The sequence below is a fragment of the Orcinus orca genome, chromosome 1, assembly GCF_937001465.1.
Source record: "Orcinus orca chromosome 1, mOrcOrc1.1, whole genome shotgun sequence".
NCBI lineage: Eukaryota > Metazoa > Chordata > Mammalia > Artiodactyla > Delphinidae > Orcinus > Orcinus orca.
In genome coordinates this window covers 105,336,484-105,363,622 of record NC_064559.1, presented here as the reverse complement: position 1 = coordinate 105,363,622, position 27,139 = coordinate 105,336,484, and the positions used below count along the sequence as shown (strand labels likewise).

Genomic DNA, 27,139 nt, shown 5'->3' with positions numbered 1-27,139 from the left:
GCGACATCCTCTGTACTGGAGAGGCTTAGCTTGGGCGCGTCTTTGGGAGTCCTGTGGGGAGTACTAGAAAGCGGGCCAGACCCCAGGGCCGAGGCTAGAGGCAAAAAAAAAAAAAAAAAAGGCCTGGATGCATGGCTGGGGAGAACTGTAGACAGAGTGAGAGGATTCTTAGAGAGCCTTTGTCCGACCACTTCATTTTACAGATGTAGATGAGGAAACTGGCTCAGAGAAGTGACGTGACTTGTCCAAGATCACATGCAATTGGTGGTGGAGCTAAAGCAAGGAAAGATACTGGCATTTAATGAGCATATACTTACTGTTTGTCAGACACTATACAATGTACTTTAGTGCACTGTCATTAATAGTCACAATCACTAACTAGACTTTATTATTTTACGGATAAAGAAACTGACAGAGAGGCTAGATAAATTGTCCAAAATTAAATAGCCAGAAGATGGCAAAGGAGGGTTCAGACATAGATCTTCTGATCCCCAATATTTTAATCTTTTCGTTATACCACATCGTTGGGGCATTTTCTGATTTCACCTATTCTAGGTTGAGGGAGGGAGTAAGGAAGAGTAGAATGGGTTGCTCCCATACCTCTCATTAGAGCAAGGGAGAGTTAGATTATAGGAAGAAAACCAGCAAGCTGAAAGGTCCAGGGGGACAGATTAAGACAGGTACCTTCGTTCACAGGTACCTGTCAGGCTGGGTTCCTCCAATTACTCTTACATGCACACGCGCACGCGCGCGCGCGCGCACACACACACACACACACACACGCTGTTTGTCAGTTGACTATCATACCATTTTTACCTAGGCGAGATTATACGATTCCTCTCTCACTCTCTCTCTCCACCCTACAGTGGCTCAGAACTCAAGGATGCGGAAACAGAAAACAGAAGCAAGAAGTAGAAGAAAATGAAATGCACCTGGTGAGATAAAAGTTAGGCCCCCAAGGAAAAACTGTGAGTGGTCAAGACATAGGAAGCTTGAAAGAGGGACAGTTAATCTATTGGGATATATCTGCTGATGGTGGAGGGAGGGATTCTTTGTAGGAATCTTAAGTTAAAGAACTTGAGGATGGACATAGGGGAGACTGAGGGAAATGAAAACCTATCAGATGGCATAAAACCTTCAGGACATGGGACACCTGCCTTTTCTTCTACAACCACAGTTGGTCTCCTGGAAAGAAGGTGGCTGGAACCTCGAAGTATCCCCTAGATCGTTATAGCTATAGTTAGCATCACCCTCCCTCCCTATTCCTCATTCCCCACACCCTCCACCCCCAGCAGAAGTGACCAAACAGAGACTTCTGAACACATTTATTTGATATGTCGAGTGGAGAGAGGAGTGATTTAGGGTTACTCCCCACTTCTACCTGTGGGGGTGTTCATAAGCTCAGACAGACAGAACAGCAGCTTAGAGCCCATGACCCACCTCCTGGAAAAATGAGACAACCTGTTGTATTGGTTGGGGGAACAGGATGGGAAGAAAAAGCAGGAAGCTGAGAAGTAAAGCTGAGAGCAGGAAGGGCAGCAGCAGAACTGAGGCTGGGGATTGCTGCAGCAAATTCCCAAGGAGAGTGAAGAAGATATCCTGAAAAGTGGTTAGGGCTGGAAGCAGGGTGTGAACAAGGAGCCAAGCCTGGAGAGAGAAGCAAGACCTGCAGAATGGGGGTGGGATATTCACGAAGAGGGTAGAGTGTCCAAAATCATGAGTGGGCTGTGTTGCAGGGCATACATGGAAAGCAAGGGGTTACTATTGCAGGAGATCAAAGAGATTGGATACTACTCATAAGTAGGGGCTCCCTAACGCTTCTGAACAAATGCAAGTGAGCTTGGGACCCTTTTGGGGCCCTAGCACAAATGGTCCGGTGTGTGAGTAATTCCCATATGCATGTGAAGTGGCCAGGGCATGAGTGCATGTGTCTATATGACCAATAAGAGTACTTACCCTTCCCTGCAAGTGCAAGTACTGTGCTTGTAGACACATGTTTACCCATGTGTGCGTGCGCCGAGCCCATGAGCACATGCAACAGACCCCTATGTCCGAGGTGTGTGTGTGAGCTGGTTCTTCCACCCTTCCCAAGGTCTTGATCCCCACCCTCCTTGGTTCCTCTCACTCCTCTCAGCGCCCAGGCTCCCCTGGCCCGCCTAGACTCTGGAAGCCCCCTAGCAGGCGGATCTGCTCAGTCTGCATGGAGTGGCGCCTCACCAACTTGCGCTTGGTCCTGGGAGAGCCTGGCGCCCCCGCCTGGGGAGGGGCGGGCAGCGAAGGCGCCCGACCTCCGGGTTGGGGACGAATGTCAGGGATGGGAGGGTGGGGGCTGACATTGAGCGGGGGCAGGAAACCAGGCCGTGTTTGCGCGATGTGGTCCAGAAGCAACGTCCCCGAGCCCCTCCGCTCCAGCAACCCTGGACTCCGCCTCCGCCCGCTCAACGGAGACACAGCCCCAGGCAGACTCTCCTGGGACTGGCGCGGGGAGGGAACAGAGCCGGCTGGAGGGAGGGTCAGCGGGGAGGCGCTGTATCTGCGGCGCTCCAGGGACGGGCGGCTGCACTCCGGCGAGTCGGGGCAAAGATTTCCGGGGATATCGAGCTCCACCGGCTCCATGCGGCTCAGTTTCTGCCTCAGCCCTGAAGGGGGGCCAGGCTCCTGAGCTTCTGGCGCTGTGTTTCGGCGCGAGAGAGGACCCCCACCCGTCACTTTCTCCGCCCACGGGGGCGGGTCCTCTGGGCCTTCAGTGCTATGACGTCTGGAAAGACGCGGTCGACCTGTCAGGGTCAGGCCGTTGAATTCGGTGGTCAGGCGCTCAATCCCCGGCCTCACTTCGGCAGGAGGGACCGGTTGAGGAGGGGCCACTAGGCCCCAAGGCTCGGAGTTGAGCCTTTTGAGTGGTTTTGGAGGATGACGGGGTGGTTTGGGGAGTGGCTCAGAAGGGGAGGGGTCATCGGGGGGCTTAGGAAGAGGGAATTCAAATACGTCCCGCTTCTCCTCTTCTTCCTGGGTGCGAGGGGATAACAATCCCTGTCCTCCTACTCCTGCAGTCTGCAGTTGGATTTCCGACGGCGACGTGCAGACCCCCGGGCTAAGAGGAGCGGGAGCGGGGTCCTCCACCCCCGGGGACGGTGGGGAATTGAGATACTGCCGGGTCTTCTTGGTGCCCGAGGGCGAGGTGTCGGTGGTGATGATGATGACCTCCGTGCCCTTGGCCTTACAGGCGTCCAGCAGCGTGGCAAGGGTCTCGCGATCCCCGTGGTCCAGGGCGTGGACAAGCGCCGAGGCGCCAGCGTGATCTCGGACTGAAGGGTCTGCGCCATGGGCAAGGAGCAGGGAGGCCACCGCTGCGCCCCCGCCGCCGGCGCAAGCGTGCATAAGCGCCGTGCGCCCTAGGCGATCTGCGATGTTGGGGTCCGCGCCTTGCTCCAGAAGGTAGCGTACCATGCGCGCCTTGTTCTGGGGGTCGTCGTAGCGGGCCCGACAGGCCGCCATTAGCGCAGTCTCCCCTTGGGCATCACCCTCATTCACGTAGGCGCCCCCCTCCAGAAGCAAACGGGCCAAGCGTAGCTTACCCTGACCCACGGCCCGAAGAAGAGCGTGGCCCTCGGTGTGCAGCATAGCTGCCGCTGGGGCGAAAGCACCGATGGAGCCGGGACTGGGACCTGCCGAGGATGGCTAGGGGAGTGGGGGTGGTGGCTGGCAGAGGCCCGAAAGCTCAGTGGCGAAGCCAATCCCTGCAAAAGAGAGAAAGATCTTATTTATTGATTCAGGCAGGGAAACTGAGGCACTGGTGGAAGGATCGGCGTGGGGCGGGGGAGATCTCCCCGGCACTGCACACAGTCCTTCTTCTAACTCCTGCCTTGAGCCGCCCCCATCCCCCCAGCGCATGCCTGAGGAGGTGGGAAGGGTGCACCCGCACTGAAGGACGAGCGCCAGTGCAAATGCGTACGTGCACGCGCAGGGATATCCGCACCGCCACCCTCACCCCACGGCTTATCAGACCTTTCCAGCATCCCCCTTTTCTTATCCGTACTTGGAATCCCCCTTCCTAGGATGCTGAACGCCACCCCCCGACACACATGCACCCATACATTCACACACAGTCCCATTCCTAACCTCTTTTAGGTTGCCACAGCCCCACAAACTGAATGGGGGGAGGGAGGCAGCTTGCGTTTGGGACCTAAAACGGGTAGGGGGAGAATTGCGGGTTTCTTTTGCCCCTGCTACATTCCCCATCACTCCTTGCTCTTTCCCCTTCCCAGGCTGTGCACCCAAATAGATACCTGTAAGTCCGCAGAATCTCCTCCGGGCCAGGACTGAGGCCAGGGCCACGGGGCAGCTGGGGTGGCGGAGCCGGGTTCCTGGGGGCCCACATGGCGTGGGGGTGGGCACCCGGATTCCCTGGGTGTCAGTATCTGCGCCCGGGCACAGAATCCTGGTCCCTCCTCCCGGTGCGCCCCGGGCACAGCGCCGGCTCGGGAGGAGAGAAGCTGGGGGGGGGGGGGGGGCGGAGCTCTGCCTCTCTATTTATAGCCTAGTCTCTGAGGGTGGGGGCGTCGGGCACCAAACCGTTACCCCACTCATGCACACATAAACCCTCAAAAGCTAGAGGCTCCAATCCTGACTTCCCTTGCTTAGCCGACCTCCCCTCAGTCACAACAAACCTAAGTGTTCCTTAGGAGACTCCTCCGCGACCCAGACTGGGACCATCCTAGTTCTTCGTTGAGCTTCAGCAGATCCCCATTCTCCGAGCTTGGTGTGTTGATGCGCGCCTGTGCGCCAGAACTGACCTGCCACACACAGCACATGGCACACTGTGCAGAGGGGTGGAGAGAGGCGATGGCGATCCACAGCCGGGGTCCTTACTGTGCAGAGCGAGGCAAGAGTTGTGGCTGCCTTCTCGTAGTTTAAATGTCAGGGGGAGCTGGAGTCACACAGCGATACATCTTCATTCCACCTCCCCCAAAACGGAACATGTACCACAAATAAACTTGGACCTCAGCTCTCTTGTACAGACCTCTTAGATAAGTATGAAGAGGTTGGATATCTGGGATCATTTTTAGATACAGCAAGGGGCATTCCCAGTTGTCTCCTCTCCATATTCTTGGAGGGGTGGGAAGGAGAGAGATAGAAAAGGGGCAGAGAAGAGTGAACCTTGTAACACATCCTCTCTCATTGCATCTCTTTACTCTCAGTCTTGCTTAGAATCATTATTTTTCCATCTCACTTAAAGGTCTCTGTTTGAATCGCTCCTTAAAGTCTTCTTCTCCCTGTCTGTAGCAGTCGGTTTCTCTCACTGTCTGTCTCTGCCTCTCCTCACCATCTGCCCTGTCTCCATGGTTACCATAGCTTCCATCTGCATATTTTAGGAATGAGTTTGTGTCCAGCTGGAAGGCATCAGGGGGAGTGGGAGGGGGAGTGAGGAAAAAATCCTAAGGATTTAGAAAACTCACCTGAGGTAATTCAGAGGCTGGAGGCCACCAGACACAAGATACAATGTTCCTGGAGAAGGGGGAGAGAGAAATATTTGCAGGGAAGCCACCCATTTTTACTAGCTGCCATTTATTGGAAACCAACCATGTGCCAAGTACTTTACATTCATTATCTCCAATCCTCACAACAACACTATAAAGTAGGAATTATTTTCTTGTTATAGATGAAGAAACTGAGACTTAGTAAAGTTAAGTAAGTTCTCCAAAGCCTCACAGCTCTGTTTCTGTCCTATTCCAAAGACTTTGTGCTTGCCACTCCACCTACAGCCTTCCCAGTCCAGAGGCTTCACTCCCAGGGCCATTTTCCCTGACGTCTGGGTTATTGTTCTTAACTAACTCCTAGATTCTATCTCTACTCTGAACTCTTTCCCTCTGTTTTTTTGTTTTTTTTTTTTGCGAAGTGGGACTCCTCCTCCCGTGCCCCCTTTTACCAAGGGCTAGGAGGAACTGGAAGGCAGTGGGAAATGCAGGAAACACTGGATTCCTTCCCTGTCTCCTCAACTCTGGTTATCTGATTCCTAATCCTTCCTTTCCCAAACCCTCTTTCCATCTTCTCACAGACATGGCAGCAATCCACAGGAAAATATTTTTCTAGAAAAGAAATATTCATTGGTGGTGCTGGAGGGAGGCAGTGCAGGATTGAAGGGAAGGTTGGAGTAAAGAAGGAGAGGCCCAGTGTGAAGACAGAGTCACAAAAAGAACGACGCCTAAGAAGCAGGTTTCACAGAGGTTTATTTCTCTGTGTAAGCTCCCTCAACAGAGTCCCTCGGTGAGATGTGAGAGTCAGGTTCCCTCTGTGAACTGTCGCTAGCCAAGGGGATCCTCCATCTGAGATGAGGTGTGAAATGACTGACCCTTGGTTGATTCTGCAACTCCATCTCTCTCCTCACCCGGCTTCTCTAGCCTGAGTTCCGGCGAACTCTCTCCCTCCCTCCACTCCTCAGCTTCAAGTGGGCGGACCTCCCTCCTCGGCTTCTCCAAGATTGGCCGGGAGAACTCACCAATGGGGAGCTCTGGGAGGCGGACCTAGAACGCCAACAGCTTGAGGAAGACCAGCAAATTTCAAGTTGGCTGCGGCGTGTTTTCCGCGTGGGGGAGGGGCAGCAGGTAAGGCCCCGACTTGGTGGCTCTGACCTGGTTCCGTTCCACACCTTTCGAACTAGTTCACCAAGGCCAAGCTGCTAGATAGACAACGCTTTCCGGCAGCCTGTTGGATCAGCCCGCTTCTAGTTCCCTACCCTTTTCCTCTGGGCTCCCATTGCTCTGTGGATTTTATGCCAGAGAACCGTAGTTTTCTTTCGCGCAAAGGGGAGTTATATTAAAGGAGAAAGTGAAAGACTCACTCTGGTACCTCTGACTCTTTGCTATGGGGTCAGCTTCCCCTAAATCTATTACTGTTAAGAGCCCGACAAACTCCTGTTATCTATCAAGACTCTGATGAAATGTTACCTTTACCTGTAGCTTTCCTGGTTCACCTTTTTTTGCAGAATTAATTGTTCCCCAGTCTGAGGATAGCATTGTAGGCATACCTCTGTTGGAGCACTTAGTGCTCAATCCCTCTTTAATGTTTCTATTCTTTTTAGAATATAAGGTTTTGTAGGGCAGGTTCTAATATTTAATACACAGTGCCCAATAAAGGTTAATTGGATGGAATTAATTGGGGAGGAAGAATTTAAACTCCTGATGTAATTAGGGAAAAATTAATAAAAGATAAAACAAAATACAATACAGTATATAATTATGACCTCTTAAATTAGTGTTTCATAATATAATTGCTCCCACAGTCCAGAGAAGGGAGAAAGCTAAGAGGACTGGGATGGTGAGGGGAGGCTTTAGGAATCACAAAGTCTTAAGTTTGGAACAGACCTTAGAAATCATGTATTCATTCGTTCATTCATTTTTAAGCAAATATTTATTGAGCATCTACTATATGCCAGACATAATGCTAGACAATGGGGATCATAGTGAATCCTCTACTTTAGATATGCATTCTTCCTTTGATAAACCATATTTAGTAAATGGTTATCCAGCTTCAGTTTAGACTTCTTAGTAAAAGAACTTCCTATCTCACTTTGTTCTTCAATCAGTATCTAACAAATAAAACAAATACGTGGCTCAACAAAATGCAATCCACATTTCCACTGTAAAAGAGGAAGAGCTGTCCTAGTGGTAACATTCTTAAAGATAAAGAAAATCATCCCTTTTGTTTTCTGATTATAGAAGTAATATACATTTATCCTAGAAAACTTGGAAATACATAAAGGTATAAAATATCTATTATTTCATGACTGTGATATAGTGTTATTATTTTAATATGTATCCTTTCAAGTTATTTTCTGCTTGTATACATATGTATACATCTGTGTGTTTGTATATATATTACACACATAGGGCCATACAACAAATACAACTTTATATCATGCTTCCCCCACTTTACATTATATTGTGAACATTTTCTGCCTTTAAATATTATTTGAAATAATTATTATGTCTACATAATGGTCTAAGATGGATGTTTGATTTTTTTTTAACCATTCATTTTTTTGTTGGACCATTTAGGTTATTTCAGAATTTGTGCTACCATGGATAGCTCTTTGATAAACATGCTTTTACTTATATCTCTGACTATATATCTGATGATTTCTTTAGGATAAGTGTTTAAAGTGGGATTACTGGGTTGAGGATATAAACTTTTAAAAGGCTGTAGATTCAAGGGGTCAAATTGCTCCCCCAAAAGACTGTGTTTATAGTCCTTCCAGTAAGGTATGAGAGTGTCCATCTCAAAAAAACCCATGGCAGCCTGATTATTTTTTAAATCTTTGTCAATTTGATAGGTAAAGAATGGTTTTATTGGCTATTCTTTCCTTAATTGCCTATTTGCACATTTATTCTATTCATGTTCTTTGCACATTTATTCTACTGGGGTGATTTTTTTTCGTTTGGATTTCCATGAGTTCTAATATGAGTGTTAACTCCTTGTCTTATTTATTACAATTATAGCAAACTGTAAACATTAGAGTGCTCCAGGCCTCAGTCCCTGGATCTCTTCTTTTCTCTCTTCACATCCACTCCTTTAGGAATCTCACCCAGTCTCATGGCTTGAAACATTTGTATACTGAGAACACCACTAGAATGTAAGCTCCATTTAAACTCCATGGGTGCAGGAGTTTTTTGTCCATTTTGCTCACTGATACATCCCTAGCACTTAGAACAGTGCCTGGCACTTAATAAGAACTCAGTAAGTATTCATTGAATGAATTTAGATGGTTTTTAAATTATTATTATTCCCATTTTACAGATAAGGAAATGGGTTTACAGTTATTAAATAAATTGCTGAAGGTTGTATAGCTAGAAAATGACTGAACTGGGATTCAAATCCATGTTCTTAACCGCTACATATACTGCCTTTCTTAAATTTGATGTAATTGTTTTTCTGTACGTTCTGTTGAAACCTGCTTCATAGTAACTTCTACCACATCACACAGTTATGCTTAATTGGGAATGAGTATAATGTACATGAGATGTTGTTGTTTGCAGGGGAAGGAGAGTACAGGGGTAAACACTAGGGAGGGTTGATGTTTATGGAGGAGCAGTCTGGGACCAGGTGATGGGAAACCTTAAACATCTTCAAGAATTTAGACTCAATCACAATCTTAAATAGAAGAGACTCATTGTAGATTCCTGAGCTGAGTGGGGTACAGATAGTTTACAGTTTCCCAACCAGTTTAGTGCCTTAATTAACTAAAGTTTTGTCTTCTTTTTACCCCACATCCTTGAGGGTCACTTGGTTAGTATGTGGAAATGGAGTTAGATTTGTCTAACCTGAAAGTTCATGGCCTTTTCTTAACTCCTCACTGCTTTGCAGTCAAAACAGCTCGTGTGTCCACTGCTAGAACTGTATCTATCAGGTGGAAAGACATCTAAGCAGTCTAGTTAGAGTGTCTTTTCCCTTGAAAGGGCTTGAAGACATGGTGGCAAATTCTTACTACTTCTCTAGTGTTCATAAGACATCCTCTCTCCTCTAATGTGTTCTTTAAGTCAGATCACAGTTTAATCTATTAACTAACAGCCATCTTTTCCTGACATTTTTCTTGGCACTTGGACTTGAAACTTTCCAAATTCCTCAGGCACACATTTTCCCACCTCTCCTTCCTGCTGCATATTATTAATCTCATCTACTATGCTGTTTTACTATATTTTTAATTTTTTAATGAATATTTTTTCTTATTACAAAAGCAGCCCCTATTCAGTACAGGAAAAAAAAAACCCATAAAATACACATCATCAAAAAACTCCCAAAACCCATCACCTCCAATTAACCAATGTTAATTTTTGTTGTATATCCTTCAAGAACAACTTTTTAATTCATATATCTGGGTGGGTGTATGTGTTTGACAAAACAGATTACCTTGTACATATTTTAAAATCTTTTTTCCCCCTAACTAATCTTTAGTGGAGTGCATTTTGTTGAGCCATGTATTTCTTGTTTTATTTGTTGAATATTGATTGAAGAACAAATATCCAAAAATGGAATGACCTGCAAAGTGAGAGAGGGAGTTCTCTTACTAAAAAGTTTAAATTGAAGGTGGATAACAATTTACTAAATATGGTTTATCAAAGGAGGGATGCAGGTCTAAAGTAGAGGATTCAGTATGATCCCCATTGTCTAGCATTATGTCTGGCATATAGTAGATGCTCAATAAATATTTGTTGAAAGAATGAATGAATGAATACATGATATCTAAGGTCTGTTCCAAACTTGAGACCTTGTGATTCCTAAAGCCTCCCCTCACCATCCCAGTCCTCTTAGCTTTCCGTGGGAGGAATTATATTATGAATCACTAATTTAAGAGATCATAATTCTATACTATATTGTCTCTTGTTGCTCCATAGCTAACATATTGTTAGTATGTTCCCTTAATATGATGTGATGAAAATGGCTCTTCATCTCTGTGATCTTCCTCCCTGAAACACACAACCCCAGTCTAATCAAGAGAAAAACATCAGAAAAATTCAAACAGAGGAACATCCTATAATACACCTAACCAGTACTCCTTAAAACTGTCAGGGTAATGAAAGACAAGGAATGTCTGAGAAACTGTGAATTTTGAATTGCTACTCAAGTTTCTTGCTTTTTTTTATTAAGAAAATTTATTTCTTAAAACAGTTTTAGATTTACAGAAAAACTGAGCAGATAGTACCAAAAGTTTCCATATGCCCTGGCACCAGTTTCCCCTATTATTAATGTCATATATTAATATGGTATACTTGTTACAATTAATGAACAAATATTGATACATTATAATTATTCAAGGTCCATACTTGATTTGGAGTTCCTTAGTTTTACCTAGTGCTCTTTTTCTGTTCCAGGATCCCATCCAGGATACCACATTATATTTAGTTATCATGGCCCTGTTATGTATGGAATATGTCTATACATACATATACTTACATGCACAAACATATATGTATATGTATGTATACACACATAACTGAAATTGAGAGGATCCATATGCAAATACTAATAATGATTATTACTACATCATGGTCATGAAATAATAGGTATTTTTATATATACCTTTATGTTTTTCCAAATTTTCTAGAATAAATATATACTACTTCTATAATGAGAAAACAAAAGGAATGGTTTTCTTTGTTTTTATGAAGGTCACCGCTAGGACAGCTCTCTCTCTTTTACAGTGGAAGTGTGACCTTTCCTTGTTTTTGATGACCTTGACAGTTTTGAAGAGTACTGGTCAGATATATTATAGGATGCACCTCTATTGGAATTTGTTGGCTTTTTTCTCCTGATTAGACTGGGGTTATCAGTTTGGGGGAAGAGGATAGCACATCATATTAAGGGTACATACTAACAATATGATTTAATTTTGTTCATGTTGAAACCTTGGTCATCTGACTGAAGTAATGCTTGTCCAGTTTCTACACTGTAAAGTTACTCCCCCCACCTTTCCAAAATTGTTTTGGACAAAATTCCCTAAACACAGGCCATACTTAAGGAGTGGGGAATTACACTCTCCCTTTTTAGGGTGGAATCTACATAATTTACTTGGAATTCTGCATGAGAAATTTGTTTTTTCTCTGCCACGTATTAATTTGTTCAAACGTTTATTTATATCAGTATGGTCTCTTGGATATTTATTTTACACTTTGGTGTTATAATCCAATACTACTTTATTGCTCAAATTGTTCAGGCTTTGGCCATTGGGAGCTCTTTCAGTCGACTCTTATGCCCCTTTGACACAGCCCCATCAATGTGTGTGTTGTGTTTTTGAGCACTTTCTTACTTTCTGGCACTACAAGATGCTTCAGTCTCATCTTGTATATTTCCTGCCCCAGTCCTAGAATCAGCCATTTCTCCAAGAAGCCCTGGTTCCTTTTATTGGAAAATGGTATTAGGAGCCAAGATCTGGGTGCTAGGTATCTTCCCTGCTACTGGGATTTCATTTCCTTCAAGTTTCATTTTCATTTGATGACTTTATCCCCCATGCTATCTGACTGGCTTCTCAAAAATAATGACAAGAGGCAAAGTTCAGTTACGGTAGCAGGAGGAACTTTCAGTTCATCACAGTGGAATGGGCTGCCTTGGAGAGGAAAATGGACACCCTCTCTTTAGGAAAATGCCACCAGAAGCTGAATGACCAACAACTTACAGAGGATAGTACTGTACTGGGAGGGTGTTTGGGCTAGAAGACTCCATGGGTCCTTCCATTCTAAGATTCTGTGTTTCCAGGTGGTGTTTAAAAAGATCAACTTGATTGTAATGGCTCTTATCACATACATCCCCACCCCCAATCAAAGGACAGTGAGACTGATGACTCATTCCTGTTCCCTCCCAGTGTCTGGCACACTACCTTTTTCATGGTAGATGCTTAATAAATGTTTTGTTGAAATGCATTGCATTAGATTGAGTTTAGGCCTGGTTGGGTTTGGAAAGTGAGGGAGAGAAAGAATTCAAAGATCATATGTAGATATGCAGATGGTGATAAACATCAAATTAACTTAGGGGCGTAGGAAAGTTTTATCCAAGGGTCTAGTCACTTTCCTCATTGCGCTACAGTCACACCATATTACAATTATCTGTCCTGTTGGAACCGTGTCTCATCCATATTTTATATTTTTAGAAATACCTTGCTTGGCACTATGCCTTCTCAAAATTTGTTGAATTAAGCTGGCTTTTCAGGTCTCTGGGAGAAAAGATTGAGTGTCTTGTACCTCCCTGGCTTCCTGTCTGTTCTACTGTACTTTTTCTCTGTGTTTTTGTCTTTATCAGGTTTTTCCTATTGGATGTCTGAATCCCCAGGCCCCCTCCATCATGGCCAGCCGGGGTGGGGGCCGGGGTCGTGGCCGTGGCCAGTTGACCTTCAGCATGGAGGCTGTGGGCATTGGGAAGGGGGATGCTTTGCCCCCACCCACCCTGCAGCCTTCTCCACTCTTCCCTGTGAGTGTCTGCCCTCCTTTCCCAAGATTCCCATATGCCCCTGGCTGACTGTGTATGATCCTGGATTCTTCCTGAGCCATCATAAAATCATCCTCATCTTGCCCCTCCCTGTCTGTATACTCCCACCTTATATGGGATGTTTTCCAGACAAGGAAGTGTCTACCCTCACTTTTTACATTCTCAGCTCCCCAGCTTTCAAAATGCTGTGTTGCTCCACCCATTTGCCTTGGTCCTCTGCTCAGTGGGAGCATTGGATTGAATTGTGGGGAGAGGAGAGGCCCTCCCAGATTTGTACTCCAGCATTTTCTCCCTGAATTGACCATTGCCTCTGCCTCCTTAGCCCTTGGAGTTCCGCCCAGTGCCTCTGCCCTCAGGAGAGGAAGGGGAATATGTCCTGGCACTGAAGCAGGAGCTTCGAGGGGCCATGAGGCAGCTCCCCTACTTCATCCGGCCTGCTGTCCCCAAGAGAGGTCAGTTGGAATGCTAGTATCATGTTCTGAGTGCCTTCCATGAGTAGTGCCCTATACTTAGCACCGCTGGGGCCCAGAGAGGCCAGAAGAGGCACAGAAAGCTCACTGCCTAACTGGGGAGATCACAGTAATTACCCCTGCATTTGAAATGCATTATGGTATCCATGGTTTGTTTTGAATCTCACAGTAGTCTTGGACAGTAGGAGGTTAAGTATTAAGATGCCCATTTTACAGATAGAAATGAGGAGATGTATTAAAATTTTTTAACAATCTGGATATTGCAGGTACCAACCAATCAGAAGAACTTGAGAACAGGGTCTCTGAGAAGCCCTGTAATTAAAATATTACCCCTTTGGTTTGTGGATCATGAGAGGTCAGGGAGCCAGGAGGGACTGGAGTACAGGATGTACTTAGGAGGTCTGGGATAGTGGATATTTACCAACTGGTGTGGAAGTACAGTATTTCAATGTATTGACAACCAGTGCTTTCCTCCTAAGCCCTAGAAGCTAAAGTTCAGAGAGATGAAACAATTGCCTAAGTTAGTCCCATTAACGAGGAGTAAAGGGAACACTGAAACCCTCGTTTCTTGCTCTAGTATACTTTCCACTGTACCACACTACCAGTCAATATAGCCATGCCTTTGCGTTAAGGGAGATAACAAAAACATTGTAATTTGAGGTGGCGAAAGGACGGGTTAGAAGAGTGTTGAAGGTCCTCATGGAAGCTGACCCCCTGGGCTCTGGGTCTGGGGTGAGGAAAAAGGCAATTTCTGAGTTTTGAGAGGGCTGGACCTCAGGAAGAACCCTGTTCTAGGGCTCTGAAAGGATAAAACTTTGACCCTTGACCTCTGATCCCTCAGATGTGGAGCGTTACTCAGACAAATATCAGATGTCAGGGCCGATTGACAACGCCATAGATTGGAACCCTGGTAGGTGATGGACCCTTTCATTGACCTCCCTTCTTTCAAATGCTTGAGATGCCTCAAGCCACAAGCCACCACCCTATCCACCCTCCTACGTCTCCACCTTCACCCTATTCAGGAGCCTTAGATGTGCTCCAAAACACTCTCAGACTCTACCTAAAAACCTATTAAATGGCCCCCACTCCTCTGGAGGCATCCAAGCCACAGTTTTGTTCCAAGCAGCTTTGACCCAGCCCCTTCCTTCCTCACCCTTAACCCTGATCCTTACCTGTCCTTTCAAAGAGTCATCATTCATAGGACACCCCAGGGCAGAGTCTTGCTGACTTTTTCATTCCCGCTATTCCTAGATTGGCGACGTCTACCCCGGGAGCTAAAGATCCGAGTACGGAAGCTACAGAAGGAGCGTGAGTGTATCTGGAAAAAGGAGGGAAAGGAGAGGTTTCCTTCATCAGCTGTAGGGCCAAGGCTGCTGGTGGTCTTGCCTGCCCTCCCAATTCCTACCTACCCAGTCTACCCAGTATTGTTGCTGGGTGCCATGGTGGCCACATGAGGGCAGCAGAGTGACATGGTCTATGCAAGAGGGTGGGGTAGAAAGCCATCTAGGAAGTTTGCTCTGATGGTTCACCTTTTGATCCTCTCACCAGGGACCACCATTCTACTCCCCAAGAGGCCCCCTAAGACCACAGAAGATAAGGAGGAGACAATACAGAAACTAGAGGTAAGGAAGAAATGCGCATAGAGACCACCTGGGCCCCAGATTCATTCCTCCCCTTTGGCCCATGTGTGCCTCAATTTTTCCCTTCTGTGAGCTGAGTTTCTCTTCCTATTCATCCTCACATAAGACCCTGGAGAAGAAGGAAGAAGAAGTGACTTCAGAGGAAGATGAGGAGAAAGAAGAAGAAGAAGAGAAGGAAGAGGAAGAAGAAGAGGAGTATGATGAAGAAGAGCATGAAGAGGTGAAGGGGACCTCCTTTCATTCCCCCTTTCTTCCACTCATAAGCTCTGGGGATCTCAACTTCAGAAGGCTGGAGGGCCAAAGGAGATAGTGCCCCCAAAGGATAGCGCCCTCCACTTTACCTGTCCCTAGGCTCTTCTCAAGAGTGAACTACAGCTTGAATGCAGAGTGAACTATAGGCCTGGAATGCTGCGATTGGGAGGGAAGGGGACTGGTACACAGGGATGAAGGAGAATGCTGAAAGCGTGCCGACATACCTTTCTTCCTTCCTTTCTTTCTTTCTATTTCAGGAAACTGATTACATCATGTCATATTTTGACAATGGAGAGGACTTTGGGGGTGACAGTGATGACAATATGGATGAGGCTATATACTGAAGAAGGACTCTAAACAATACCCTGGACGTTCATATCTTTCTTGATTTAGGACACAGAGAGTAGCTGTCCCCTATTATTAGGTTTTGTGGACAAGCAAATCATTTGCTCAGAATCCAGATAACCTGTTTGGTCCCTGGAGATAGGAATAGAGAGTGACAACAGATAGCTCTCTTTTCTACCCTTCCCCTCCCTCTCTCCTGTGGTATTGTATCACCTCTGATATCTTGGGGAAAGGACAAAGGACCAATGTCTTAATTGTATGAAAGTGAGAAAGGAGGGTCGAAAGAAGGACTGGAATCATTAGAGCTGAGACAGCTGTGCACATGCCCCTACCCATTTATAGTTCTTTGTGGAGATAATTGGGGGTGCGAGCAGTTGGGAGGAATAAGGCCAGTTTTATATTTTTAAATAAAATGTTTTTATCTGTCTCTCTGTCCAGGGTGAAACCTAGTGGGAGAGGGCTGGAGGAATGAAGGGGATGCCTAGTAAGCCATTCTTCTCTCCTCACCTGTTAAGAGTCCAGTGTGACACACTGGGGGTTAGAGCCTTCCTGTCCTTTGCCCCTTCCCTCCTACCCCCATGGTGGGACATCTAATCCCCATCTAGCTCTGCCAAGGCACATTCAGGAGCTCATCTGCAGGGCTGCGCAGAGAGAGTTGTATACAGCCCACGCCCTGAAGACCAGCTGGCTTCTGGGCTTCTGGTCCTCAGGCAGTGGGGACGACATGATTCACGTGTGTTCACATGTGTTCACAGGGACACAGGCCCTCACTTACCCGTGCTTGACCTTGATCTTGTCCTTGTTTACAAGGAATGATTACAACTATTTTTGTGGGGAGAGTCAAGAAAGCCAGGTGTGGGGAGGGAGTAGGGAGGAAGTGCCGATTCTTCTTCAGCACACTCGCCCTCTTCCAGGCCCTGGAGACCCCACTTTGAAAGGTGTCTCTGTGAAGCAGGAGCCCCCTAAATATCCTATTCCCCACTTCCGGAAGCTGCCGTGTGGCTGAGTTGCAGTTTCCCTTCTGTGGAATTTAGTTCTTCCTTTGTGGAATTTAGTTAGCCTTTCTCTCACTCCCTTCTTGTGGGGAGGGGGAGGGGGCAGGCAGTGTTGCTTTACAGGAAGTAAGGAGGGTGCAGAGGAAGGGGGTGACTTAGGGACACTCAGCTCTGAGAGGTGCATTCTCACCCACACAGTTCTCCCTTGGGTGAGGTCACTTCCCTGGGCTCTGATTGGCTTCCGAGGAAGCCCTAGATGTACTGATTGGTTCCAGCCACTTGACATGCAACAGTCACGGGCAAGCTGCATGTCCAGAATAGGGACTGGATAAGGAGGCAGGAACAGATAGCTGGGATGCTGTCATAGCAACCTTACTAAACATTTGAAAGCCATGAAGATGGGATGTAGGAGAATCTTCAAGAAATTCCCCAGCCATATTCAGGTAGGCAGACTGAATTCCCTATGGCATCAAGTGATAGAGACTGGCAGTCTAATGTTAGATATTTCTGACCCAATTGTAAAGAATGAATAGGGGCTGTGACTCCATTGAGGGAAAGCACCTTAAAAGCCTGGTTTGGGTGTGGTAGTAGATGTTAAGGTAGGAGCCAAGAGAACAGAGAAGGAAACAGGAATAGAAATAGAACATTCCAGAGTTATTGAGCAATTTGGATGATTGATGTGTTCCCTTTTCTAGTTCTCTGAGGTATTGTGTGAGTGGAGTAGGGGGAGGGGCCAGGGGACCTGTCACTGGGGTTTCCCATAGTCACACTGTAGCCTGTGATTGTAGCTAGGGAGAAATTAGCAGAAAACAAAAATAGAAGACCCTGGAAAATCTCCTTTTACCTTTCTCCTCTGCATATACACACATACCAGACCTAATCTGGTTAACTATGTTTGTGTCTATGTTGGGGGCACAGTTGACCTCCTAAATCCCACCTAATGCCAGCATGTGTACTCAAAAGAGTGGGAACAAAGAAGATTCTAGACAAGAGACAGTAGAGGAGAACTGAACACACCCCTGCCCCCACCTCTATACACACACATCCTTTTCCCATGAAACAGGGGAAGGATAAAGGTTAGAGTGGCCTCTTGGGATCAGTTGTACTTCCTCAAAGACAAAGTGTCAGAGAGACCAGACCATTCTTGGACTCTTTCCTATCTGGCCTCCTGCCCTTCCTGGCAGGTGACCTTGCTGAACAAAGCCAGAGACAGGGGACCCAGCAGCTTCCCCAGATTCCGGAACAGTTCCAGGAATGAGCTAGACTGTTTCCATTGACCTTTCCCCTACTTTCCATAGGTTCTATTGGGCAGGCTGAGGCAGGAGCCTAAGACTCAGTAAATAGGGTCAGGGCTGCTAGTCCTCCGGAGGACCACCTGAAAGGGTAGAGGTCCAAGCACTACTTGTAAACATTTAGAGAGGCCCCACGTGGTTCTTGCTCAGCCCTGTACTGCGTGCCTGCTTATGTTGAATAGATTGCTCCCATGCCCACAGCCTAGGCTGCTCTGGCCCCAGGCAGGGTAGGTTCTCAGTCAAGAATCCTGTCCTTCCATACCCCATGTTCCATCCCTAGCCTACTGGTCCCCTCCCACCTCGGGCAGGAAGCTTGAGATGGGGGTCTGCAAATTTAAGCTCAGGGACTCAAGTGATTTGAGGGAGGGCTGAATGAGAGACCTGGTTATAGCATGCAGTTTAGAAGATTGGGAGTAGAGACCAAAGAAAATTGGAGGGTCAAATATTGGGTGGACAGGACACCCATGGTTGGTGAGGTAAAGACATGTATTTTCCTCAATTCATTTTTATTGCTGTTTGAACTTTGAAAGGAACGAAGGGTGGCTTGTAGGCCTAGGCTAGTTTAAGAACTAAGCCAAAGGGAAAAGCTGCCATCTCAACTGGGCAAAGCACTGGTTTATGGTCCTAGTTTCACCACTCCATAGCTTTGTACCCTTGGGAAAGTCATGTAGTCTCCAAGCGTCAAATTCCTCATGTATGAAAGAGAATTTGAGTTAGATGTCCACTAGGAAATCCTTCAAGCTGACGTTGATCCACCTGCAAGAATCCAGATGGTTCTGAGAACAAAGGTCAGGATGTGTCCAGCTTTTGCTGAATTCATTCCGTCTGCTGGATTTCCCCACCTTATTCTCAGTTGGGCAGGCTAAACATACCTCAGGCAACTAGCCAGTCCTTTCCAGGAACCTGCTTCAGCCCAAGTAGCAGAAGGATCAGCAAGTCCATTAACTAGCAAGGAAGGAGACACCCCTGCAGCAGAGTTCAAGGTCACGATCAGCAAGCCAGGACTCAAATCAAGCAGGCCACCAAGGAATTTCTGACTGAGGAAGGGGCCTGTGGGGCAGGTCCTCCCTATCTCCCCTCACGTAGCATGTCTGGCCAGAGGACAGAGAAGAGAAATGAGCCAGACAGGAATAGTTCAGTTAGCTAATCTGGCCAGACCAGTGGTGACCCTTTCTCCACTGACCTTTCCCCTACTGAGACTCACTTTTTCTCCAAGGTCATTTGGGACCAGAAAGTGGGAAATAACAAGTTCTAGTTTCCTAGTATCGCCTCAGAAAGTTATTTGCCTTATTCCCAACAGGACTTAATTTGCCATTGTACTCCGGAGGGAAGGGAGGTTCCCCCTGCAACTCTAATGGGAGTCAGTGGAAAGACAGTGATCCAACCCTAATTGCAGGACCTGAGAGGCTAAGTGCGATCACCCTGGGCACCCAAAATTTGGGGGGAAGGAATCCAGGGATTCCTCAGACCCAGTCCTGACCAATGCAGGGAGGGGCTATGCCCCGGTGACCTCTGACTCTGGGACTGTTCTTCATTCTCAAACCTCTCCTCCTCCTGGAATTCTCAGCTGTGGGCTGAGGTTCCCAAGACTTGGACCCCCGCCTCTCCTTGAATCTTCTCCATTCTCTAATTCCATTTCCCTCGGTATAAAATAGACAAGGAGAAATATCCAAATCCTGTGTCTTATGTTCTCTGTTACACTCAGGGCAGCCTTAATAGTGCTAGAATAGGAAGGAGGTTAGACCTGTCTTTGCCTTACCCAAAAGGATTGGGGGGACAAACTAACCTGAGTCATGGACACAGGTCTGGGGTATTTCCTATCCTGGAGAGAATAGATGAAATCCCATGTGGACAGGGAAAGAAGCCCTGGTACTCATCCTCCTTATGCTCTGCTATGGCCAGAGAAATAGCCATTCTAGAGGGGAAATTCCCTCAACTAAGGAGGTCAAGGTAACTCTTTTACCTCATTTTTCGTGGGCAGGGATGGTAAGAGGATGTGAAACAAAGATGGGGTCAGTGAAAGGAAGGCCAAATGCTGACCGGTCCTTTTCTCAGCCCTCTGCTTCCTGTCTCCAAGCCTCTCTCTTGGCCCTTGGACAGTGTTTCTTGTCTGACCATACTTGGATGCTGTTGGCCCCTCACCTCTCCCTTACTTGGCTCCTGTTTTGAGACTTGCTTTCCATCCCGAGCCACCATTCTAACACCTGTCCAGAGCTATCAGGGATGTTTATAAACTTCTCAGGAGCTGGACTGGGCCAGGTCAGGAGGGGTGGCTGAGAGCCAGAAAGAGAGCTTGTCACTCAGACTCTCTTATTGTCTTTCAGATTCCTTTCCTTTTCTGACTCTCTAACCACGTCTTTCTTTCCATGTCTCTCTTTGCCTCATGTCTTTAGCATTATGCTACTTAAATTAGGTTATCAATGGGTGATGTGGTGAGGAATATTTGGAGCCGCAGACTACACACCTTCCAGAATGTCAATTTTACTTTTAAGATTTGCTGGGGGAAGATAAATTATTCTTATACTAAAATTACACAAATATATTATGCAGTGTGAATCAAAATTTGCACTTTTTAAACATAAACCGGGTACTTCAAAGACATTTCTGGCTTGTGACAGGCTACTTTGGACTGTTCCAGAAGCCCGGGGGAAAATTCAGTTTCCCTAATCTTAGGGGTCCTTCAGAGGAAATATTTGAGAAGAAACTCTACTTAGAGCAGAGGTGACAACCTAAGGCAAAAACCTTAACACCAGACAAGAGCCAAGGGTATAAAGGAGTGAAGCAGGTGAGTGTAATGCAATAGGGAGTGGTGAGAACTGGCAGATATAAGTCTGCCTGACCCTTTTAGCTCTAGCAGGTTGATGCCATGAAGGAATGTGGGCTCAGTGTTACCAAATGTGGTTGCTTTTTAAGGGAAGCCAGAACAATAGATTTTAGTGAGATCTGGTTTTTTAATGTTTACAACCAATTCAAATATTTAGGAAGAAGCTATACAAGTTTCTAAATGCCTGCAAGCTGATTCCACCTATGGGCCCTTGGTTTGCTGCCTCTGACCTCTATCAACATTTCTTCCACTTCCCAAAGGTGTATGTGGTCCAAATCTGGGCTTCCAAGGTCTCAAATTCTGTTCCCAAGAGCTGGGGGCAGTGAGCTTCATGAGGTTACAGGGGAGAATGGAGCTCTCCTGCAGGACAGCTTGGGGAGGTAGAACTGAAGAGAAGCCCTTTGGGTACCAATGGCAGGTGACACCTTTCTCCAGCGGGAGAGAAGGAGCCATTGGTCCCTGCCCAACCACCTTTTCCCTGATCTTCAGGGATATGGAGCTAAAAACATCTTGGGGTCTGGAACAGAAACCAAAGATTCCTCAGAGTTGGAAGATGAGACAAGCATGAAAGCCCACGCATAGAGAGAAATGGGAGAACAGGAGATGAAGGAAGGAAGCTGTGAGCCTGGATAGATGAAGGAGGAAGTCAGAATTTAGACAGGTAAACTGGAGAGGGAGGGGTCTTTAGCCACAGAACCATATAAGGGAAACACAGTTCTCACGCTCCTGAACCCCGCCTCCCCTCCCAGCAACTGAAATCCTTCCCCTATCCATCTGTCCATGAGGTTAAAAATATCTTAGCTGGGTACCCAGCCAGACATTTCCAAGAACCTGTTTACCGACCATCTGATTGACTTGGAGAGGTGGTCAGCAGCTCCATCACCCAACAGGGAATGAGAATGGACCTTGCTTGACATTCCAGGACTCAAGGCCCATGGGTGTCACAATTCTGTCCCCATGTTCTGCCTTTCCTCTTCCTTCTTCCATCACTCCATGGCCTGGAGATGACCAATCAGTTGGTAGTCAGAAAAATCCCAGTCTTCAGTCTGTCCATCCTTTTCGTAACAGGCTCCATAGAAAGTACAGCAGGGTCACACCAAGGGAAAGGTCAGGACAAGACAGGAATAGCCTAAATAGGCTAAATTGGGCCTCATCAGTGGGGCCTCCACTGGCTTTTGTGCTACTCAGTCTAGCCCACCTCAGGGAAATAAATTAAATAAGATGCAATACCTTCAAATAAGGAGTCTGAGAGTTCTTTGTAGTGTCACAAACAGCACTCTCTGTTTCTCAGTTTATCACTCCAAATGGTGGAAAGCTTTCCCCTGGAGTTGTATACTGAAAAGTTAAGAAAGCTCAATTAATGAATTCCCAGAAGGTGATAGAGTTACTCCAGAGGCCTGTGAAGCACGCTGGGAGTATGAGAGAGAAAACTCTAGTGGTCCCAGAGCTATAGCATGGGGGTGTGCAGAGGGCCTGTCCTGGCCTGGGGGTGGGAGTCCCAATAGTGGGCCACCTCTCCCACCACAAAATTAACTACAGGTTGAGTCAGCCTCTGTACAGTGACCTCTTCTCAGACTGTTTTGCTCCCCCAACACAGGAAGGGAATCAAGAGAAGCAAAGAGAGAGTGGTGTTACTTATGATAGGTCAGAGAGGAGGAACAAATTTGAGGACATGCCTGGGAGTGAGCTAATCAAGGCAGTGGTGGTGAATATGCCTCCTCTTTTATTTTAGATAACAAGCAAAATAACTTCGCCATTGTTCTAACTCTTCATATATATATATATATACACATACACATATATATATATATATATACATATATATATATACACACACTCTTTTTAGGAGAAATAAAGCTGTATTAGTTTGCTAGGGTTGCCAGAACAAAATGCCACAGACTGGGAGGCTTAATTAATTTTCTCACAGTTCTGGAGGCTTTGAGTCCAAGATCAAGGTGTCCACAGGTTTAGTTTCTTCTGAGCCCTCCCTCCCTTGCTTGCAGATGGCCACATTCTTTTGTTTTTTCATTTAATTAAAAAATTTATTTTATTTTAGGCTGTGTTGGGTCTCCGTTGCTGCACGCAGGCTTCTCATTGCAGTGGCTTCTATTATTGCGGAGGAAGGGCTGTAGGTGCATGGGCTTCGGTAGTTGTGGCTCACGGGCTCTAGAGCGCAGGCACAGTAGTTGTGGCGCACGGGCTTAGTTGCTCCGCGGCATGTGGGATGTTCCCAGACCAGGGCTTGAACCCGTGTCCCCTGAATTGGCAGACAGATTCTTAACCACTGCACCACCAGGGAAGCCCCTGTCCACATTCTTGCTGTGTCCTCACATGGACTTTCCTCTACGAGCTGAGTGTGCATGTCTGTGTCCTAATCTTCTCTTCTTATAGGGGCATCAGCACATTGGATTAGGGCCCAGCCATATGACCTCATTTTAACTTCATCACCTCTCTTAAGGCCCTATTTCCAAATACAGTCACATTCTGAAGTACTAGGGTCTGGACTTCAACATATGAATTTATGGGGTTTCAGTTCAGACCATAAGAGCAGCGTCTCCCTGTTGGTTGAAGCAGAAGTCTCTTCTCAGAGGAGAGAGGAGTCTTCCCACATGGCCTAGAACTTGACCCAGCCAAGTCATGACCATGACTCTGATTCCCTGTTGTTTTACCACATGCCTCAGTGACTGAGAGTGTAGGTCAGGGAGTGAAAAAGAAATTATGTCCTTAGTACATTTTCACTAAATATTTCAGCCTTTGTGAGGCCACGTATTCACAAAAGAAGTAAAGAAGTTATGTTTTTGTCACCAAGTGGTTGGCCTTGGAAGGCACACAACTCACTGAGGAACCACATAAGTGCCTCCAATATGCTGAGGCAAGCCATGAACACAGGAGCTGAAGACAGTGAGAAATCAGATGTCACATCCTAGTTGGGAAGCAGGTGCATCACCAGGTTAGTTCAATCAAATCCGTGTTATAGGTGCTGGGGTTGAGGAGGGCGTCAGTCCTGGAACACTTTATCAGAGAAATTTATATTTTCATACGGCCTCAAGTTACTGGCATCCTCCAGTACTCCCTTTAGCATTTCTTGAAGGGTAGGTATTATAGTACTGAACTCCTTCAGCTTTTGTGTGAGAATGTCTTTCATTTTTCCTCATTCCCAGGTTTCACATGTGGATGACCAGGGTTCACACTTAAAGAACTTTACTATTTTCTTACAGCTACATTGGATCACCAGGAAAATAACTTGCCTGGATATTATTTCTTGCTTTTAATGGTCACTATTTTTGCCAGAAGATGAGACAATGGATGTCCTCCAGCATCACATCTATGTACATATTTCTCTGCAATGTGTCCAGCAGGTCCCACTCTTTGTGGGTGAGCTCTACAAACACGTCTTCAAAGGTCACTGACCTCTAAAGCATCATGGATATTCTGGTTCAGTCAGCATCATTCTTTCCAGTGCCTCCCATGACTTGCTGTATTCTGTTGGTCAGAAGCCAGTCAGTAGCCACTCAGTAGTTGCACAAAGAGTGGAGTTTCCTCACTGGATGTGGATCACAGTCTGTGGCTGGGAACATCCAGAAGTGGGGTTCAGTGTTCTCCCCAAGAACTGGGAAAAGTGGCTGCATTCTGGAAATAACTGAAAGTGATGAAAATCCAGCCTCAATCATCACTGAGAAGGTGGGGATAAACCACGTGGGGCGGCCGGAAATGAAGGCACGGTGACGGGAGGAGGGTGCATGACCCCTTTTCACAGGTTGGGGCGCGGGCGGGGAGCGTCTTCTTCCTGCAGCCCCGCCAGCCGCCACGCGGGCCCCGAAGCCGCCACATGTGCTCCCACCACCACCATGGTGCGTCCCTTCCCCATATATATTTTTAAAATCCTCACTTCTAAGGTTGTTACTATTACTCTTTCCCATTTTACAGATAAACTGTAGCACAGAGAAGGTTAAACAAGTTGCAAGGTCACACAGCTAGTTAAGTGGTGGAAGTAGGATTTGAATTTAGATAGTTTGGCTCCAGTTGGTGTTGTGCTTAATTACCACACTATACTATTTCTCCTTAATGGTATAGGGAGACTGATCCCTGAACTTCTTCTAGGCTATAGACTCACCTATCGGGCCAGGAGCTGCAGCCCTGGTTCTGCAGTCATCTCTGAGAGGGAGTTTTTCAGCTTTGGAAATGGAAGTGAACGTAGAAGCAGAACAGAGTATGGGGCAAAATTTCTTTCTTTCCACTCCAGAACTATTGAGGTCAGGATGCTTGGGACAGGGGCCGTCAGAGGGTCAGTAAAACATTCTCCTTATCCATCTTATGCATTCCATCACCTAGGCATAGTCCGAGGAAAAAATACTAGGAAGGGGTCTGTATACTACTGAAAGAACTGGGCAAAAGTAACTCTTTTACCCCACTTCATAACCTTCAGCTCTTAGGTGATTGTTTTTTGTTGACCAGGTGTTTGGTCAGATCTTCTCTCCATACTTTTCCCTCCCAATGCCTCAACCCAAGTTATATCCTTGTTTTTCCAGTCTGTTCAGAGTTATCAAGGTAGCCAAGAATCCTGGTTGTGGAAGTATCTGTTCTTTCCTTGTTAATTTTACTTTCTCTAGCTCTTTTCTCTCTTTAGTTTTCTTTCTGTCTTCTCTCAGATCTTCCTATACCAGATTGGGCCTAATGAATAAATGATACTAAGAACTGGATCTCCTCAAATGGCTGTACATGTAGGTTATAGCTCTTTAAAAATTAAAAGTCATATGAGAAGAGCAAAGGAAAGGATGACCCAAGGTATCCACCCACTTAAGTGGAGAAACAGCTGGGCTGGGACCTAAGGAAGAGTACTTAAGCAAGCCTATGTGCAGATGTCCTGGGGTGGGGTAGAAGTTGTGTATCGAAGGCAAAAGGAAGTCCAGTGGAGACTTTTGTGCTCTAAGGGAGGGATGCGTTTCCTCTGGTTGAACAGCTATAGCTGCTTCCTTCCTTCCTCCCTCAGATTTTGCTGTGCTGTTCAATATGATAGTCATTAGTCACAGGGAGCTAACTAAATTTAAAATAAACAGAAATAAAAATTCAGTTCATCAGGAAGAGTAGCCACATTTCAGAGCTCACTAGTCACATGTGGATAGTGGCTACCGTATTAGGGCAAATATAGAACATTTCCATCATTACAGAAAGTTCTGTTGGCCAGTGCTGGATTTGAGGTATTAGGGTATCAGGAGGAGGTGCATATGTTCTGGCCCTTCAAGGATCAAATCTCTATCAGACCTTGGGTGTAAGTTATCTACCCTCTCCATCCCCTTCTCATATCACGTACCAGTAGCCAGGCTGTATACACAAACAACCAGGCTTTTGTGCTCCATGGTCTCTCCATCTCTTTGTCCTGCCCTCTGGCCTGCTCTTGTCCTTGGTCTATCCCTCCAGTCCCTGCAAAACAAGCTCCAGAAAAACTTTTCCATCAACTTTGACTTAGTTTTCTGGTCACAGAGTTGAAAAAGGGCGGAGGCACTAAATTCTTGAACAGGTAAGAAAAGGAGGCAGAGATGAGAGTAAAGGTCACAGTCACCATGGCAGCAGAGCTAGAGACTGACACCTTGGTAAAAAAAAAAAAAACGACAACGGCCAGTAGAGAGCAAAAGAGCTGCTGAGAATGAAAGATAGATGCAGACAAAGATTGAAGTGGAAAAGAATCTTTTCAATCCTACTTTCTGTTCAATTTACATTGATTTTATGAACTTCCAAGAGCCTGAGGTCTGGAATTACTATGTGGAGGTCCATAGAAAAGCCAACCCCCAAATAAGGGCTAGGACTAGATTTGTCTGCAGATTTAAATGAACCAGAAATCAGAACGTACTCTAACCTCTGCCATCTCAGGGTTTCTCATCACTAGTCACTCCTAGTCACTCCTTTCGGAATAATAAAAATCATTTCAATTAGAGGTGGAATTGCGCCATCAATCTGTTATTACTCTACAAGGAAGTAACAGAACTGCTGAAGCATATCATAAGGAATGAGGGTTGGTTTGAATATTCAGCAAACATTTACTACATTATGATCGTGTACTTGGATACGAACTGTAATGGGAGCTGCAGAGATAAAAAAAAAAACGGTAGCTGCATTCAAATAACTTGATGGTCGGGGGCTTCCCTGGTGGCGCAGTGGTTGCGAGTCCGCCTGCCGGTGCAGGGGACACGGGTTCGTGCCCCGGTCCGGGAAGATCCCACATGCCGCGGAGCGGCTGGGTCCGTGAGCCATGGCCACTGAGCCTGCGCGTCCAGAGCCTGTGCTCCGCAACGGGAGAGGCCACAACAGTGGGAGGCCCGCGTACCAAAAAAGAAAAAAATAAAAATAATAA

General features: G+C 46.4%; 2 protein-coding genes across 7 annotated transcripts; one reads left to right on the top strand and one right to left on the bottom strand.

Annotated features, from left to right (window-relative positions):
* Positions 1–1,310: 1,310 nt before the first annotated feature.
* On the bottom strand, positions 1,311–5,273 carry ANKRD34A (ankyrin repeat domain 34A). Of its 3 annotated transcripts, XM_049709288.1 has the most exons (3): positions 4,287–4,604; positions 4,120–4,183; positions 1,311–3,737 (listed from the first exon to the last, which is right to left on the bottom strand). In XM_049709288.1, exon 3 carries the CDS (start codon positions 3,619–3,621, stop codon positions 2,131–2,133), a length of 1,491 nt encoding a protein of 496 aa, XP_049565245.1. In that variant the 5' UTR covers positions 3,622–3,737; positions 4,120–4,183; positions 4,287–4,604; the 3' UTR covers positions 1,311–2,130. The 3 variants fall into 3 exon arrangements, with proteins under 3 accessions (XP_049565245.1, XP_049565250.1, XP_004285834.2); XM_049709293.1 differs by lacking the exons at positions 4,120–4,183; positions 4,287–4,604 and adding an exon at positions 4,668–5,273; XM_004285786.3 differs by lacking the exon at positions 4,120–4,183 and having other exon boundaries at positions 4,287–4,603.
* Positions 3,296–27,139, top strand: POLR3GL (RNA polymerase III subunit GL). Of its 4 annotated transcripts, none has more exons than XM_049709323.1 (9): positions 3,296–3,435; positions 6,399–6,602; positions 12,787–12,954; positions 13,295–13,424; positions 14,284–14,352; positions 14,694–14,750; positions 14,991–15,064; positions 15,189–15,302; positions 15,592–16,106. In XM_049709323.1, exons 3-9 carry the CDS (start codon positions 12,829–12,831, stop codon positions 15,676–15,678), a joined length of 657 nt encoding a protein of 218 aa, XP_049565280.1. In that variant the 5' UTR covers positions 3,296–3,435; positions 6,399–6,602; positions 12,787–12,828; the 3' UTR covers positions 15,679–16,106. The 4 variants fall into 4 exon arrangements, with proteins under 4 accessions (XP_049565280.1, XP_033272490.2, XP_049565263.1 ...); XM_033416599.2 differs by lacking the exon at positions 15,592–16,106 and adding an exon at positions 24,009–27,139 and having other exon boundaries at positions 3,304–3,435; positions 6,440–6,602; XM_049709306.1 differs by having other exon boundaries at positions 3,304–3,435; positions 6,440–6,602.